We start from the raw sequence: 17855 nt of genomic DNA on the forward strand, positions 1-17855 counted from the left end.
GGCCAGCTTGTACAGGTTATTATGGCTCTTTCTCCACAGTTGCTTAGCACTTACTCGCAGCTGTCTTGATACAATAGCTCATAACTTTACATTATAGTTTATTGCTCCACTCACCAGTTGTCAGCCATACTATTGGACCTGTTTCAAGGCAGAGTCGTTTTACATACCTTAAGACCAAGCCTACGTCTGCTTTGTTCGGTTATTGAAACTGCCTTTTAGAGACACAATTTCTGCCTAAACCACCCACATATGCAAGTCTTTTTTTATGGAAAGGGATACAGTAGTTTGAAATCCTTAGTGTGTATTGCACCTGACTACAATAGCTGGGATGATAAATCCCTCAGTGTGTGGGTATTACCGTGCTGTATTACAGCTTTAATGATGATACTGTGTCAGGAAGGGGAGCCAAGTTTTCTCTCTCCCTCTCTCCCTCTCTCCCTCTCTCTCTCACCTCTCACTCACTCAGCTCAGGCTCAGCGAAGATAAGTTCCTATCGACTGTGTCTTCGCCCCTGGCCCTCTCTCAAATCCCTTTATGGCGTTATCAAGTCCGGTGTCAGTGCGCTGTCCTTCACCTGTTCAACAGACATACGCTCATAAAGGCCCGATGGGCACGATCTCTGTCAACCCTATAGCCACACACACCAACAACAACACAAACACACATATGCGGGCTAAAGCTTATACTATATATAGACAGACAGATTAAGACACAAACACTCAACACAGGCAAGTATGTGCCCAGGGAGATGTAGCAGGTCACCTTCCAGGCGAAATATCTTCACCTCCTCCGCCTCCTCCTCTCCCTCTATCCACAGCCAATCAGCCCACCAAACGGACACCTATAGTAGGCCTATAGTGGTGTCTGCATTTGCTGCAGACCTCATGATTGCACGGTTGTTATCCCCAGCTCCTTCGCACCCTGCAGTGAGGCTACGCAAACCTGCTTATCTGACAGCTCCTGACATTGTGGTGGTGGTAGTGGGGGGTTTGGGGAATAGGAGGAAGGTGGGGGGTACAGAGGGGGGTGGAGGAGGTATGGATGGAAGAGAAAGAGACAGAGAGAAACCCAAGGGGAAAAGTGCTAGCATCAACAACCAAGTCACTCCTGGAGCTCTCCAGTTGCTAGAATTACCGCAGAGGGAGGCGAACGTGTCTGGAATTGCTTTGGCGAATCTTTAACTTTCAAAAGCTCTCAAAAAGTGGAGGGGGAAAAAAAAAGATCCACCCACTCTCTCAAAGGTGGAGTGAATCAACCACTCGTACACAGTACACTGCTCTGTGTTCTGCTGCTGTTGGAAAAAGCGGCTGTAATGTGGTGTCAGAAACGGGCTAAACAAAAACAATATCTCAGCATCAATTTTGTGCTTGAATATGTCTAATAACCTTTTTTTTTAACTTAAGAGAATGCTGTGTATTCAAAATGTATACAGGGAGCATATAAAAAGAAAGGATAGCATTTTGGCAGCTCCACCTGCTAATGTGCACATTACATAATCAAGACCACATGGGTCTGATTCCCTGTAGAGGCCTTCACCCAACCCGATCCCAGTGGGCCCAGAGGAAGAATTGGATCGGGTAGGGCTTTTATTTCCGCCTGTGAAGTCAGGCCTAGTCAGCCTTATTTATTTATTTATTTGTTTATTTGTTTTTCTCATTAATGCCCCCATACTCTATAATATTAAGGCTTAATATACTGTATAAATTCCTTCTGCACTACTCTGTCTTTTTGTGTGTTTGTGCCTGTGTGTGTCTGTGTAGCTGCATCCTCCATCTCAACAGGTCATTTAGTCTCAAATTCAGTTTTAAAATAATTTTTTTTTTTTTTTTGAGTCAGCTATCATTCATTACTTGGGCTAATCTGCTTTATTCTGTCTTGTTATTAGGGCTGGGAATCACTGGGTAACTGGCGATTTGATACTGTCACGATAACGATGGAATCACGATACAGGCGATTCTGTGATATGCAGTATACTGTACGATAATCAACTATGATACATCATGGTATCTGTAACTGAAGACGAAGAAAAAAAAAAACTGGAAAAAATGGCGAAATGATTTTGCGGCAGGAGCCAGTCGTGTTTTTCAGTGTTGTAATATGCAAAGCAACTGCAGCATGAATGTGACAGAGCAGTTCCAATTCAAATTCCTAAAGGCAGGGAACAAACACACCTCACAGGAACTCAAATGTGCATCTGTGCAAATGAAGTGCAAAACTCAAATATCGATAATGTAACACAAAAGGAAGTATTGAAATATATTGCATTTTTCACTTTATTGTCCAACCCCTACTTGTCATATAATATATTCATACTTGTTCCCAGAACAATTCCTGAACAAGTGAAACTGTGTTGGAAAAAATTGGGCTTGTCTCATCCAGCTGGCAGATTTTTTTTTTTTTTTTTTTAACTTGTTTGAAGAAAGAAAGATTTTAAGACTGAATAACTTGTTGAGATGAACATTTTAGATTGATTTTAGAAGACTGTATTTGCACATTCCTGTGTAATCTCTTATCTGATTCTAACCTCCTTCCTGTATTGCATTATTGTATCTATGACTATGATATTTTGAATTCCTGATGCCAGTGGTATCAAAATGTTAAATTTTGCTGCTCAGGTTCTACGTTTTATTGGACAATGTCTCATTTTGATCCGTGACTTTTCGGTGCATGTCACCTTGCACTCACTTGGCAGACACTATGATTCCAGGTTAAGCTGTCAGCAATAAAGTAGCTTTCTGTGTGTATTTGTGTGTGTGTGAATGTGTGTGTGTGTGTGTGTACCCTTCTCATTTCCTCCATCCAGTGCGTTGGCCTGCAGATTGCCTTTGTTTGGTCTATTTCCTTGGCGATTTACTCTCTGAGTGAGAGAGCAGCCACGGACTGAGCTGAGATGAGGCATGGCTTTATCAGACCACCATTACACTTCACCTCCATTCCATTTGCACCTTATTATTCTCATCTCACCGTGAGGGTGAGGGTGAAGAGTGTGTGCATGTGTGTGTGTGTGGACGCGTGCGTGTGAGTTTGCGTGCTTTCTGACACAGTGTTTGAGTTTCAAGCGTGCATGTATATATATGTGTGTGTGGGAGAAATGTGGATGAGGAAAAAGAAGGAGATGAGAGAAAGAAAGGGAGAGAAAGGTGCGTCCATATGATACAGCCATTACACCTCATGCAGGTTCCATTTGCACCTTATTGTTTGTCTCATTGCTGGAAAAAAGCAGGTGATTTACCAAGCCTGAAGAGGCAGCTGATCCCTATTCCCTTGGCACCAGCCTTTGTGTGTCTGTGTTTGTGTTTGTGCTTGTGCTTGTGTGTGTCTGTGTCTGTGTGTACATGTGTGCATGTTCCAGTACATTCATTCAGACAGCCATAGGTTTTGCTTGTGTGCAATGACCCATCTGTGGGTATGAATTGAAGCAGTATCTCCATGCTCAAAAAAAAAAAAAAAAAAAAAAAAAGCATTTTAACGGCTGAATGGCTGCATGTATCTTGTATGGTTATGGACCTCCATAAGTGATACCCAGCTGTTTGTGCGTTTCTCTCCCCAGCTCCCTCCCCACTGACCAGGGCTTGGACCTGATGGAGCGCCTGGCACAGACACTCAACCTCCACGCCACCGACCTCACTCAGCTCTCGTATGTACAAAGCACATCAAACAAAGACACACAGATTCGTACATGCACGTGTTATCACCAATGACAGTTTCCCTTGAAGCTACTTGCCATATGCAACAACTATAATATACCAGATTTAAAGAATCTGAACAGCTTTGTGTTGTTTTTCCACCACTTAGAGCCTGCGGGGGGAGAGTGAAGGTTGTCCAGACATTGTAAGGACTGTTTGTGTGAAAATGCTGTGCCACACTGCCAGAGAATGTGGGCGTTTGTTGTTTTTCTGACCTTTCAGAGTGTTTGACTTCTCGCAGGGAGAGAAATCAGGCCTAATTACCTCCAGACACATACTGATGTCTCCATTGTATTCAAAACACTGCCGCGACACTACTGTAACTATGCGCCTTGTCAAAAAGAGAGCAGTCATGCCATCAAACAGCTCGCGGTTAGAGGCGAAAAGGGAGAGAAGGAGCGAGTGGAAAAGAAGGCGAGACATGTGGTTGATAAAGAGATGGAGCGGGAAATAGAGAAAGTGGTCCAGCAGTAGGTGGTTAATATATTAATGAGCGGGCGAACTGTCCTTGAACCTGGGCTGGTTTCTGCCGTTCCATGGTTCTCCTGTACATTTGGTGTCAGACCATGTAGGAGGCAGAGGAGATGTGTTCGCCTAAGATCTGACAAGCCTTTCAAGACGCTCCTGCAGGAGAGGTGAAGTCTGGGTGGTTCAATAACACCCGCAGCATATGAACACCAAAGCCGGTGTACTGCAGTCTGCAGCTGCACTGTACTCTAGGTACAGAGTATTCTGCTGCGGATAATAGGTATTGAGAGGGGAGTCTGTCAGTCACTATCTGTATCAAGTGTTTAGCAGCAAAAATACCTATTGTTTGATGACTGCAAAATGAATTTAACCCACTGCAAAAAACTGCGTCTAAATAAGTCAATTAGCCTCATGTACAGTGGTAAAGAAAAGACGAAATGAAAACAATCTGCCTGTTGGGTGAGATATTCACACCTTATTCCAATGAAGTTTCACTGGAATTTTTCTGGGAACAAGTATGAATATGCTGACATAAGGCACAATAAGGCACATCCACCCACTAGTATCAAGAAAATCACATTTGATTCAAGAAAATTCGTGAAACAAGTCAATTAGCATTGGAAACAACTGGGAATATCTCATCCCTATGGCAGATTTCCCCCCCCCACACATTTTAAGAAAAACAAGATTTTAAGACTTAAATTATATCAAATGACTTGTTACTGTGGACATTTTTTTTCACCGGCCAAGGAGGCCATCTTGTCTTCATCCTCAATTTCAAGCCCTGGTTTTATTTTGTTGAGTGCAAACGCCATGATATGTCATTATACCAGCACTGATTGAGTTAATTTCATTATCACAGCTGTCATTTCATATCACTCAGAATCAACTCCAGATGCACATAATGATGGATGCCATTATCTGGACACTAATGAACAGCCAATGACATTATAGCACTGCAGCATCGTTCGTATATCCTTGACCGCAGTGTTTGAGAGCTGTGAGGCCAGTGTAAAGCGATAGGCAGAATCAACACCGCCACAAATAAAGCTTATGAGGAGAGCACGCTGTATTATACCACATATTGATAACAGCGCACATGTATTCTATTCAGAAGACAAATACAGAAAATGTCTTTTTTGTTAGGGTTGTTTATCCCGATTCTTTTTTCCCTGTTGGAAAAGTAATGAAAGCGCATTCATGTAGAAATAGCAGAGATGGAGAACGTGACGCAAGCTCATTGTGCCTCTTGCTGTGCGGCCACGGCAGGTGAGTGTTTGAAAGCCTCTGTCTGAATATGAGCCAGCTCTAGTACTAGTGCTGGGTCAGAGCACACTGCCCTGCTTCAGGCCACTCTTGCTCGCTCTGATGAGCCCTGATAGAAAGGAGGAGAGAATAGATACTCAAACCATGCCGGCAGACAAGCAAGCAGAAAAGGATCTCAGACGGAAACATTAGCGGAAGAGGCTGGTAGTTGCAGTTAATTTCGTGTTGAAATGTTCAGACGCTGATCACAGCTATGCTAGAGTTCACCACGACCGTAATCAGCACAAGAAATATCCCATTTTCAAAAGAGGGTTCGAAAACGGCAGTTTTGCATGATAGGCCGGGAATACTATGAGCCTTTCAGATGACGTAAGTGTTTTACTGGTCAGAGGCACTAGGGGGAGTGGGACCCACATTCACAAGTCCAGAGTCATGCACAGTCTGTGCAGACAGAAATCCGCCCCCCCCAGCCACCAGCACCACCAATATCCCACCAACCAGCCTGCACATACACACTCACGCATACACATGCACATTTTGTTCTTTGACAGAAGCTAATTTGAAATCCAAACCCGCACATCCAATAACACAGGAGACAGTGAGAAGTTCTCCAGATATCTTATCTACCTCAGCTTCATCATCTCACGGTGGCAGTGGTTCCCCCTCTGCACATTCAGTCTGAATTTGTCCGGCTTGGAAAAAAACAGAACGCACACACACACACACACACACACACACACACACACACACACACACACACACAAACAAAACAAGAAAAGCACGTCAGTTCAATTTGAGATGCATCAAGATCTCTGGCAGAATGTCTTAGGCCAGGGTGAATGGGCGAGGCAGGGGTAAAGACTGTGGAAATATTGACATTTACGAGAGCAAACAGAGCCCAGGTGAAGGGAATGGAGGAGGATGTATTTCTTCTGGAGGCGTGCGTGTGTGTAAGCATGTAAGCATGTGTGTGATCATGTTCACGAATGCATCAGTGCGTGCTTTCGTTTGTCTGTCTGGCAGTATTGGCTCATATATTGCTCCTGGCCCATCGAGTGTCCTTGCCTCTATAGCAGCCTGACTGATGGTGAGTGGGCCTGGGTCACAGCACACTGGCACTCTGATGAATCTCCCTCTCTGTCATACAGTCTGCCTGGAAGTACACTAATGCGTACGCTTTCCCAGGACATACGGCGAAGAAATGACGACATAATGGCTCGGTGATTGAGGACTGCTAGACAGGCGGGAGGGGGGCAGGTGGACGCCTCAGCTCACCTTCCTGCATTCACAATCATTCATTACCGTCCCACATGATAAAATTAGGGGAGGGACTTTGGATCAGCCCTGGTCTGCCCGGCTGAAAGTTTTGTTTGCTTCTCTATCATATATCATATCTTAAAGGAATGACACCTTGCACAACATCTAAAATGCACTGATCAGATAATTTGTGCAATGCAATGTGCCAGGCTAATTTTCAATAACGCCCTGTTGACTATAGTGTCTATGAGTTCTTCACATTATCTCAAATTAGGACGAAAATGAGGAAAATTAAGAAAGGTTAACTCATCTAGTCAGGTGTTTAAACCTTTCCTCATTTTTCATCACTTTAAATTTCTAAATATTTCAATGGCATTGCTGCTGAAGCTTGAATATGAGTACTGTCTCCAATAGCACTCTGCTGTGAATAAAAAAATCATCGCTGTTACAATAATAAAGAGGTGCTCTTTTTTGATGTTGGTCACAATGGAGCATGACAGCTTAATGACCAAACTAAATGATTTATTCATTTTTTTATTTTATTTATTTTATTTTATTTTTTATTATTATTTTTTTTTAATATTTAAAAGTGCAGGTTTACTGTGGTGGATTATCATACTCAGGCAATTTCCAAGTCTGTGGAAGATGCTTTTCATTCCAGATGAAAATGAATGGCAGTGAATGGCCTCTAGAGCGGTTTGGTTAATGAAGCCTGACATCTAGAAGTACAGACGACAGTGTGCAGACTGTGCTAAGAATCATGTAAATGGCAGATGTAACCTAAACGATTATCCCAAATTCTGAAAAAAAAAAAAAAAAAAAAAAAAAAAAAGACTGGCATTGTACTTTAAGGGAATGACTTTTCGCATTGTGCTATCTGGCATTTTTTAAAATGCACTAATTGGCTTAAAGTGAGTGATTGAAATCGCAAAAATAAGTTCTGTTTAACTCAGCTGGCAAAAATGTGGAATAAGTGTGCAGTTTGTTTTGCTGCTAAAAACCGTAGCGCCCTTATTCCACGTGTTTATCAGTTGAGTCTAAATGGTCTGATTCTCTACTCTACCTTTTTTATGGGTTGCAAGAGCATCATTTTTTTTTTCCATTGGAGGAACATTTGCTCCTGGATGGTTCGTATATTCATTGGATTTTACTAGAATTGGGTCGAATGATGCAGTGATGTGCATTCTTACATTTTCATAATTACACTGATCAGCCAACAGGGGGGCACTAGATTATTTCTTAGCTCATTTATGTGCAAGGTGTTATATCCCAGAAACCACTGATCTGATTTTGACAAAACTTGGGGAAATGATGCATCTCACCGCTGCCTTTCAGCATTCAAAATTACACTGATTGGCCCAAGGGGGAACTACAATTACAGCTCAAAGGAAGGTGACATATTTGTTACTGATTGGCTCAGACAGGGACTTCATTATTTTTCGGGAACGACGTGTTTATCATTGCCTTGTTGAAGCCAGTTTTGGAAAACAGCACTCCCCAGGACTATGAGGTTATTGTTGATTTGATCTTTTAATGCTTAATATCCTTCTCTGTTGAGCCTCTTACAAAATGTCTTCTCAGTTGGGATTTTTAGAGGTTTCAGCAGATACCAGTGTATGTGTTTTTTTCCCCTCCTCAAGACACGCTGTTTCTCTCAGACCAGTGCAGGGAGTTCTTACTGAGTCTGGTGGGATTGTTAGATTTTATTTCACAGCTAACCTCAGGGACCTTAAACATTTATTCTGCCCTGGGGAGAGGAATCTGTTGCTGACTCCTGACCAGACAGAGGAGAATGGGCACAGGGAAACAGACAGGTTACTGCAGGTGGAAAGAAAACAAGATCCTTAGCCGATGACTGAACTTTGGTTTTTGGCCAAATTTAAAGCGAAAAGAAAAACAGAATCACTGAGGTTCACAAAATCTATGCCATCTCAGTCGGAGTTTTTCCCTCCTCATTGACACACTTGTACCTTCCCTGCATAACTGCAAGGAAGGTACAACACATTCAGAAATACAATAGGTCATCTGGTTTCTCCTTTGCATTTGTTTTTAGTGTCCTGGGTCCTGCGCTGACTTTCAGAGTTGGGCCAAACCCGAAGAATGTGACCACAGCAGATATGGTTCAAGCTGCAGGTAAGAGCAGTCTAGATTTTTCTTAGACTCACACACACACACACACACACAGTGATACTATTGACAGCCTTCATTGCGATTCATCTCACTTTTGCCGGCCACACCACTCTGTCACTCTCTGTGTTTCAGTAAATGAGAACACAGATTAGTCTCAGCAGATACAGTAGATAGGCTGGCGTTCATCTTGTTCAGACAAACCCCTGTCCAAAGGAAGATTATCAACACTGTGCAATGACAGATGACCATCAATTACTGGGATGATGAGTCCGGCGCGCACACCTCCTGTATCCACACACACACACACACTCACTCACTCGCACACACACATACACACAGACACATATACAGTGATCCTGGACAGTTTATTTGGTCCTCTATTATGTCCAACAGGCTGACAGGTTGAAACAGGTATGCGTGTGCACCAGCCAATCAGTTTGAGTGTGTGTTTGTGCGCGCGTACGGGTGTTGCATGCGTGCATTTGTTTGATGTCGACTGATGGAGAGCTGTCACCCACAGAGAGGGGGTTGTCAGTATGCACTGCCTCCACTCCCCTGTTCATTGTCTGCACTCCGATCAGCCCAGCGTGGGTGTGTGTGATGTGTGTCGATGTCCTTGCTTTGGTTGAAAATGACTTTGAGAAGCACAGCAATACTCCCAACAGTCAATATCATCCAATATCACCCCAGTGGAATCAACATGGTGGTGTTGTTATTGGCTGAAATGTGTTGCTGCTCCAGTTTCTGCCGAGCGACGTTTTTGGCACCGTCTCGTTTCCTATTAGCGATGTGCTGGATGATGGCTGATGATACAGATTTACCGCAAGAAAGGTTGGGGTGGGGGTTGAGGTTTGGTTCAGTGGTTTCGTGTGTGCATTGCTGTGTGTGTGTGTGTGCGTGTGTGTGTGTGCCAGCAAGTGTTTCAACACTGGAGTATGTGTGTGATATGTGTATTTACTGTGCACTTATTCCTACATCATTTCCCTTTTGTGGTGTTTGTTAAGCAAAACGATCAAGTAAACCAAATATCACAGGAACTGGAGATATCTCTTTCATCTCTTTTCTTTCCTTCTTGTTTTCTTCTCTTGCGTTTCCCCTTTTCCCTTTCTGCCCCCTTCTTTTTTCATTTTTTCCCCTCTCTCATGTGACTGACTTTGATGAGGCGGCGTGGGGCGAGAGCTAATGACAGGCGTGAGTCGGGCTGAAATGTCAGACCAAATGTTAAGTCAACATGATCATCAGTCTGACCCATGTTGATGAATTATGAATATAGCCCACCTGCATAGTAATTTGTAAAAGCTGATAGGAGGAGCTTATCAGACTGCTTATGGTTTGGACGCATCAGCTAGGCATCCTGCCCTTGCGTCACTCTTCACTCTTGAAAAATATTAAAATCGTAAAGTGGAACCCGGAGACAGTCGAGTGGTTAATTCCTGTGCTTTTGGATCTACAAACGCGCCCCCACTGGCCTGAGATCAAATCCTGCCCGAGCTTTCTCTCATGCGCCCACCCCCCACACTCTCTATTGCCCCGCTCTCTCAAATAAAGAATAAAAATGCCACGGCTGTGTGGACTGCCTCCTCGCCATTTAGTATTACAAAACAATGTAAAGCAAAGGCAGAAGCTGATGGCTACTCCCACACTGTTTCACATTTCTCCAGGACATTGCTGCTCGAGTGCAGACAACATCAAATGCATGCATGATATTGAATTCAACATGGCATGGTGATTTCAAGGCAGTCGACCGGATTGTGGCTGGTTTAAGTGGAATCTGAAAATAAAACTGACACCCATACGCAGTGGCCTCCTGGGTAATCCTGGGTGACCTCTGCCCAGCGTGTGACTGTGCATAAACCACATGGCCTCCTGATGAACCCATCAAAACCCCGGTTGTGTTCTGTGCTCAGTCTGGTTATAAGTGAGGGCCTCCATAGCATAGATTTCATAGCAGTCAATAAACTGGAATTGTTTTGTTTTTCCTAAACAGGCACAGGACGCTGTAGAAAATGTGATTCTAAGACAGCACATGGTTCTTTATGGCTTGATTAATAACCCATGAAATAATTATCATCAGCTCATTATCACTGACAAGAAATGCACATTAATTTTCAAATATTTTTTTCAGATTAAATGTATAGATTTCCATCTATTATATTTGGGACACTGTGCATTTGCAGAAAATTGCAGAGGTTAGTTCATATAAATTCAGCTGCAACGGTTTAAGTGCAGTTTATCAATTTGTAATGTCACTTAGAAAAAACGGAGTGTCTAAAAATTTAACAGTATATTTTTCTGCTGCACCTTCACTGTACTGTGCAGTGGCGCTGTCGGAGGGAGGTTAAAATGGCTCTGCTACATTCTGCTGTCCATCTATCTGCCCATCAGTTCTATTTGATGTGTTCAATGCTCCATTGAAAAGAATAGACAAAGAGAGTTGGTTGAAAGGCATGGACAGTATAGAAGAGATTTGATAACTCATTGAAAAGCATCTTTTGGGCAGCAGGTTCTTAGCGGCTGTGTCGTGAAAGGCCTGCTGGGAGGTCTGACTGTATTAGTGGAGGTAGAGGCTCTTGTGTTCTGCTCAACTGGAAAACCACAGGACAAAGACCTGCACTGCCTAATCCCTGCTCGGCTGCAAAACAAAAGAGAAAGCTGCTGCTTTATCAAAACTACAAGGCATTCTGTGTGTCTGTGTTTGTGTGTGTGCGTGCGTGCATGTGTGTGAGTGTGTGCGTGATTTTTTTTTTTTTTTTTTTTTGCAGCTGTGTTCATACAGTGCCAAGAAAATGATTTATTCAATATTTGATGAAGTGGCAGCCAAGCTGTTAAAACCAATGTTGAAATGTGTTGTTTAGAACTCTCCTTTCTGCTTTCTTGCCTCCTCTCAATCTCAGTGTGATTTCTAAACATGTAAATCACCTTCAGTTGGGGAAATTGGATCTGCCAAAATTGCTTTTGCTCACTGCAAAGCAAAATTTTTTAGTTGATGATGGATTTGATCCACTCCCTGTTTCCACTCACATGTTTGCGCACTTCACAGTGGGTAGGTGGATTTATGTGTAGGAAGGGTGATTTTGCCTCATTTGAAATGCCTGTAATTATGCTATGTTTTTTTTTTTTTATTATGATGACTTCTTATTGTTTAGATAGATGTACTTCGCCAGATCATCTTTCAGATTTGCAAGAGGCTTTGTCGCATCAAATTTGTGCTCCAGCACTTTCACTGTAATTATGCTTTATTCATTCCTCCCCCTTGTCTGTAAACCACTGGTCAGCCAGTCCTGTAATTAAACAATGATTTTGATATGAAAAGTGCAATGCCTGGTGCACTGTCTACCAACTGTGGACAAGGATGGGTAGGCCAAACACCAGAGGCGTGCGAGTGGATATGTGTGCATAAGCAAGGCTGGAAGGTGGTGGGTGGGAGTTGGGTGAGGACACTCCTATTGTCTCGGCTGTCACGGCTGGGCGACCCCAGAGCCCCACAGAGCCCCTCGGAGGCCCCAAAGGCCCCAGAGGCCAGGCCCCAGCAATGTGTCCGCAGGCCCCCAGGCCGTGAGAACCCCGGCCCTGGTCAATGAGTGCTGGGAGCCTGGGGACCCTGGGAGCAACTGGCTGGGCCATCTGGAGCAGAGAGCAGAGACCCTGACACACGGCTGTCACCCCAGGGAGACACACAGAGACATGGACACAGACAATCTCTGCCCCCCATGTTTCTGCCTCTGCCTCTGCCTCTCCCTCAGTCTCTCTCTCTCTCTTTCTCACTGTCTCTCACACACTCACAGAGAGAGTGACAGCAGAAAAGAGACCGGGGAGAGTGAGAGGGGAAAACGGTGGTGAGAAAATTCCAGAGAATTTGGGGGAAAGACAATCTGAAGTTCCCCTGAAAGCCTGCAGCAGAGAGACTTCTACTTTCTGGGCAGATATAAAATGCACTTTGCACCCACCCTTTTTCGTCTGTTGTTTTGGTTTTGTTCTGAAGACGTAAGAGCGGCAGCCTTAACATAACTGGGTTCACTTTTATTTTACTCTCTCAATATATCCATTTGTCTCTGTCTGTCTGTCTGCCTCTGTAACTGTCTGTCTGTCTATTCTCTCCTCTCGGTGGGAAGGGCCCTGTCTGCTACTTTCTCTGATCTGCTCTCTGTGAACACCCCCCCCCCCCCTTTTATACACACACCCAAATGCAAACACACACACACTTGTAGACAGTTCTCAGGCTGAAGTGAAAACGGGGTAGCTGTGGCTGCATAATGGTGGTAGCTACCATTTGAGTGGTGAGTGGTAGTCTTTTCCAGCTGAGCAGATTAGCATAGATCTCCCACGCAGACGGAGTTGACCTTCACTCTAGCAAACACTTGTCAAAATGCCAACGATAATTACCTGCTCTCCTCGCAAACAGCACAATGGTTTATCCACCTGCATCTCAGACATGTAGAATGGCTCTGTAGTACCATAACTGCATGTTTCAGGATATATTTATTGAGGTGATATAAGCCAGGGGGGCTTCTTACTGTATGTGACACAGGTGTGTATGTGCGCACGCATTACGTGTGATTTCAGCATAGCACTGCTGTGATATTGTAGTATTTACTGTGTACCACGCAGAGCCATGTAAAGAAGTCAGCAAGTTGCAATACGCCACAGAACCAAGTGTGAGTTAAAGTCTCTTGAAGGATAGCTTCTGTATTTTTCAACCCAGGCCAAACTAAAATTTTGATATCAGATATTTATAACTGCACGTAGCACACCCCCACCGCTAACTTTGCAGCTTCATGCTAGCCTTCAGCACAATTCAACAGGGCACACTTTTTTTTTTCTTTTTTTTTTTTTGGCCTAAAACAACAATATAAATGTTCTTTTTGAAATTGACCACCCAGAAAATGCAAAAGCTGCTCTTTCTAACAACTTTTATTATTCATTTACAATCCACACCATTCTGCTGCTGATGCTGCATTCACATGACCTAGGGCCTCAGTTATTAGCTCTGTGTCTTTTATAATGTTATTCATGTTTTTGGTTATGTATATGGTCATGTGTCTACATTTGGTGTGGTCAAACATTAAATGTCCACCATGGTGGGCTGTAAAGTTGAATTGAACTGAACTGAATTTCGACAGCGTGGCGTTCACAGTGTCAGCTCAGTGGAACCTCTTCTCTTTGGTATTCCCCATGGAGGAAAACCCAGAGTTTCTTCTTCTTGTGGAGTCTTTTTCTTTTGTCTTGTGGATTCTTCATTTATCTGGAGTCGGCACTTTGAACTCCGTGTTGGCTCCAGTCGGAAGTTTACAAGAAGGAAAACAAGGACCAGGTTACTCATCTCTAAAGCTAGCAGTGAGGTTGTGCTATGAATGATGGGTATCAATATTTTAATACAGCCTAGGTTAATAAATATTGAACCTATCCTTTCATATTTCAAAAATTTCTTGTAAGTTCACATGCGGACACAAGACTGTCCTGGTTGTTCATATGAAATGAAATGAAATTAGTTTTGTCAGCATGGATTGCACAAGATGTCGCAGCATGTCAAGGAAAACCTCCAGTGTTTCTCTTATTTTATAAAAAATTTCTTTCTTTTTGGTTTTAGCTGCACAGTCTGTGCCGGATGCCCGATTCCCTGTGTGTTGTGTTCATGCCTTAACATCTGTATCAATGAGCGTAGAGGTCAGAAAACAACCCCTATTCCTCTCCCCTGTCTCTCCCTCTCTCTCTTTCCCTCCCTTCCTCTCTTCCACCTTTCCTTTTCTCCTCCCTCTCTCCTCCTCTCCCTCTCTCCCTGGGCACTCTCTCCTCTCCTCCTCATCACTGACTGCCCTCTCTGGTTGAGTGCTTGAATGTGCTCAGTTCGGTGATCAAAGTCTTCCTCAGTCTCTTCTCCTTCATTGCCCCTGGCTTTGTGCATGTGTGTGTGTGTGTGTGTGTGTGTGTGTGTTTGTGTGTGCGTGTGTGTGCGTGCGAATGTGTGTTTATGTGTCACACAAGCCCAGCTCTCGGTCGTCTAAACCGTCAGTCTCACTATCTTCTTTCGGTCTCAGCGCTGCCCTGCCATGCTCTCTTGCATCATCTTCCCCTCTGCTAGAGGGCACACACACACACACACACACACACACACACACACATACACACGCAAACACACACATACAAACAATGATCCTTATTCAAGATGACACATTTCACTTCTCTGTCTTCTATAACGTTTGTGCTGTTGATCTCAGAAACTTCTGCTGTCTGTCTCAATAGGTAAATCACAATTACTTATGTCACAGTTGCATGGGTTTCTGTGTGCATGTGAGTCTGCGTGCACATGTGTGTATGTGTGTGTGTGTGTGTGTGTGTGTGTGTGTGTGTACAGTACAAGTATCATGCATCAGGTTTGCTTGCAGCAGGGTGGAAGATATGAGCTTTCTGGTGTTTTACCTTTTTATATAGGAAGCATAACATCTCTCTACTAAGGTATGAGTTGTCTTTGTAGTTTCGAGGTCATGATGATTATTTTCTTTGGCTGCAACTTAGCCCTTCTCATGTTGTCTGTTATTGAAATGCCGTGTGCTGTGACAGGCCATGACTAGCTTCTATCAATCACCATCTAGTTAAAAGTCATTATCCGTGTCCCTGGACCAGACAATAAGACTTCATCATTCACCGCCTCCTCAGCTCTTATCGCAGAGAAGGGGTCATTGTGGAAACATATTGGGCCGTGCGACCAAGAATGATCCCACCAGTGCTTTGAGCAGTGTCCTAACATTTTCCTTTGTCCTGTTTATCCTCGTCAAACGTCTCTCGTTCGCATGTCTCTCCATGCTTTCCTGCTCTCTTGCCCTCTCTCCTTAGTTATTCTTCCCTCTCCTCCTTCAGTATTATCCCTGCACCTCAGCGTAGGGTCAGGGGTACACTGCTCCTGTAAACATATTTACTGTGTCAACATTGCTGTTGCGGAGCAGCTGAAGACAGTAACAGGTGCCTGTCAACAGCCGGCCAGATCTCTAGTGCATTAAAGGATCTTTGCTGTAGACGAGGATTAGTGTCGCCTGGCATTGTTTGTTTGCTAATTCCATCTCCAAGGTATTTGTGGAAAATAGGCATGAATAATTGAAAGCGATTTCTAGTGGACGAAACGAAGCTATCAGCGAATGGAGTGAGATTAATGAGGAGGGGGTGAAACGCAACGCAAATTGGAACAACGGAACAACCTTTCTCAGACACCCAGAGAGACCCGAGTTGGTAAACAGAAATTGAATATGCATTGTTTCATTTGAAAAAAAAAAAAAAGCACTGAAATGAGAATGACATGGATCAAGGAAGCAATGCAGGAATATGTTTAAATGTGAAGTGTGTCAGGGCATGATGCTCTGGAATTAAGATACTTGCCCCATTGTCCATACCATGCATATTTAAATTGAATCAACACATTGTTTGACTTGAAAAATCTTCCCTAAATCCAGACAAAGTTATGAATATATTTGTACTGGCAATGTCCAAACTGTTGTATAGTCTAAATTAAAATGTAATGCTTAGCATCTGTAAGGATTTTTAACTTTTCTGTATAGGAGAAGGTGAAGGTGGTCTCAAGCTGCAATATAGAGCCATGTTTTGAGGGTCATTTGAATGGATGTGGGATTATAGTGCAGCACAAATTTTTGATGGGGCCATAAATTCATATAAACATGTCCACATTTAATATCAACACAAAATAATAAGAAATAAAACCATGCTTGAGAAGTTGTTGCCTAGTTGACATTAATTTCAATTTTCAAATGTAACTGTCCTCTGGAAGGAATTATGTAAACAGAAAGAGTTAGGCATAATTAAATATGACAAATCAAAATCAGGTAAAACTTTCCCAAAGTAAAAATCAAGTAAACGTTATAGAAACAAAAATTAAGTAAAACATTGCCAAAGTAAAATGTAACAGTGTATCTGAGGTGCGTCGAGTTGGATCCCACACATCTGAGGAGGCTGGTGCAGAGCTGATGCTGTTGCACTTAGAAACCTAAATGTACAAGAAAATCAATAAAATATATACACATTTTGCACATGTGTGTTTGCTATAACTCATTTCAGTTTGCAAGACTTTGTGACTGTGTGATTCCAAATTTGTTATCTTTCTCGGTAACACTTTATTGGGATAGTTGATACGCAACACTGGAGTATCAGGTGACAGAATGTGTTTGCTGCATCTGTTCAAACTACTGCGTTCAAAGTGAAGTCTACAGACCCCCAGGGATCCTTGAGGGGCTTCCAGGGGCTCCTCGGCTAAATGAGAGAATCGTTTAATTTCATTCATTTTTCCAAGCCACTTATCCTTCCTGGAGCGTATCCTAGTGGTCATGGAGCAGAAGGTGGGGAAACGCCCTGGACAGGTTGCCAGTCCATCACAGGGCAGACATACAGACATTTACGCCGAGGGGCAATTTTAGTATCTCCAGTTCACCTATATAGCTTACATGTCTTTGGACTGTGGGAGGAAACCGGAGCTCCTGACAGAAAGCCACGCAGACACGAGGAGAACATGCAAACTCCACATAGAAAGCCAGCTGGCCAGGAATGAAACCCGGGACCTTCTTCCTGCGAGGCGCCACCATGGTGCTGTAGTTTAATTTCACTAGAATTTAATTCACTAGAATTTGCTATGATATAAAAATGCATGAGTAATAATTTATTTGTTCACATTTGACATCTAAACAATTTAATGCACATACCAAGGACCTGAGGGCACAATCTCCTCATCTGAATGAAAGTTAACTTGGAGGTCTGGAAGATGAAAAGGTTTGAAAACCCACAGACTTGAACCCTATTTTGAACCATAAATCCAAGCCAGGACTATCACTCACCCAAATAAAATCTATAGACTACTTTACACTGTTGCATCACCTGAGAGTCAGTAGACTTTTCAGTAGACGTTGATAATATAATTATTATCTGACCAAGTACTTCACCATGATGTAACTTCCAGCTATGCCACGCAGGAAGGCTGGTACCAACACATTTTCTCACATATGGTGTTGAAGTTAATCACACAATGGCTCACTAGCTCCATATTCTCTGAAC

General features: G+C 43.2%; 1 protein-coding gene across 1 annotated transcript in view; it reads left to right on the plus strand.

Moving 5' to 3' along the window:
* ptprn2 (protein tyrosine phosphatase receptor type N2) overlaps nucleotides 1-17855 on the plus strand; it is a 117931-nt gene that overhangs the window by 31199 nt on the left and 68877 nt on the right. The window contains exons 9-10 of the mRNA XM_030079828.1: nucleotides 3551-3637; nucleotides 8731-8810. Coding sequence (XP_029935688.1) covers nucleotides 3551-3637; nucleotides 8731-8810 — 167 coding nt within the window. The remainder of the gene's footprint in view (nucleotides 1-3550; nucleotides 3638-8730; nucleotides 8811-17855) is intronic.

The sequence above is a fragment of the Myripristis murdjan genome, chromosome 20 (assembly GCF_902150065.1).
Source record: "Myripristis murdjan chromosome 20, fMyrMur1.1, whole genome shotgun sequence".
In the NCBI taxonomy this organism is placed as follows: Eukaryota; Metazoa; Chordata; class Actinopteri; order Holocentriformes; family Holocentridae; genus Myripristis; species Myripristis murdjan.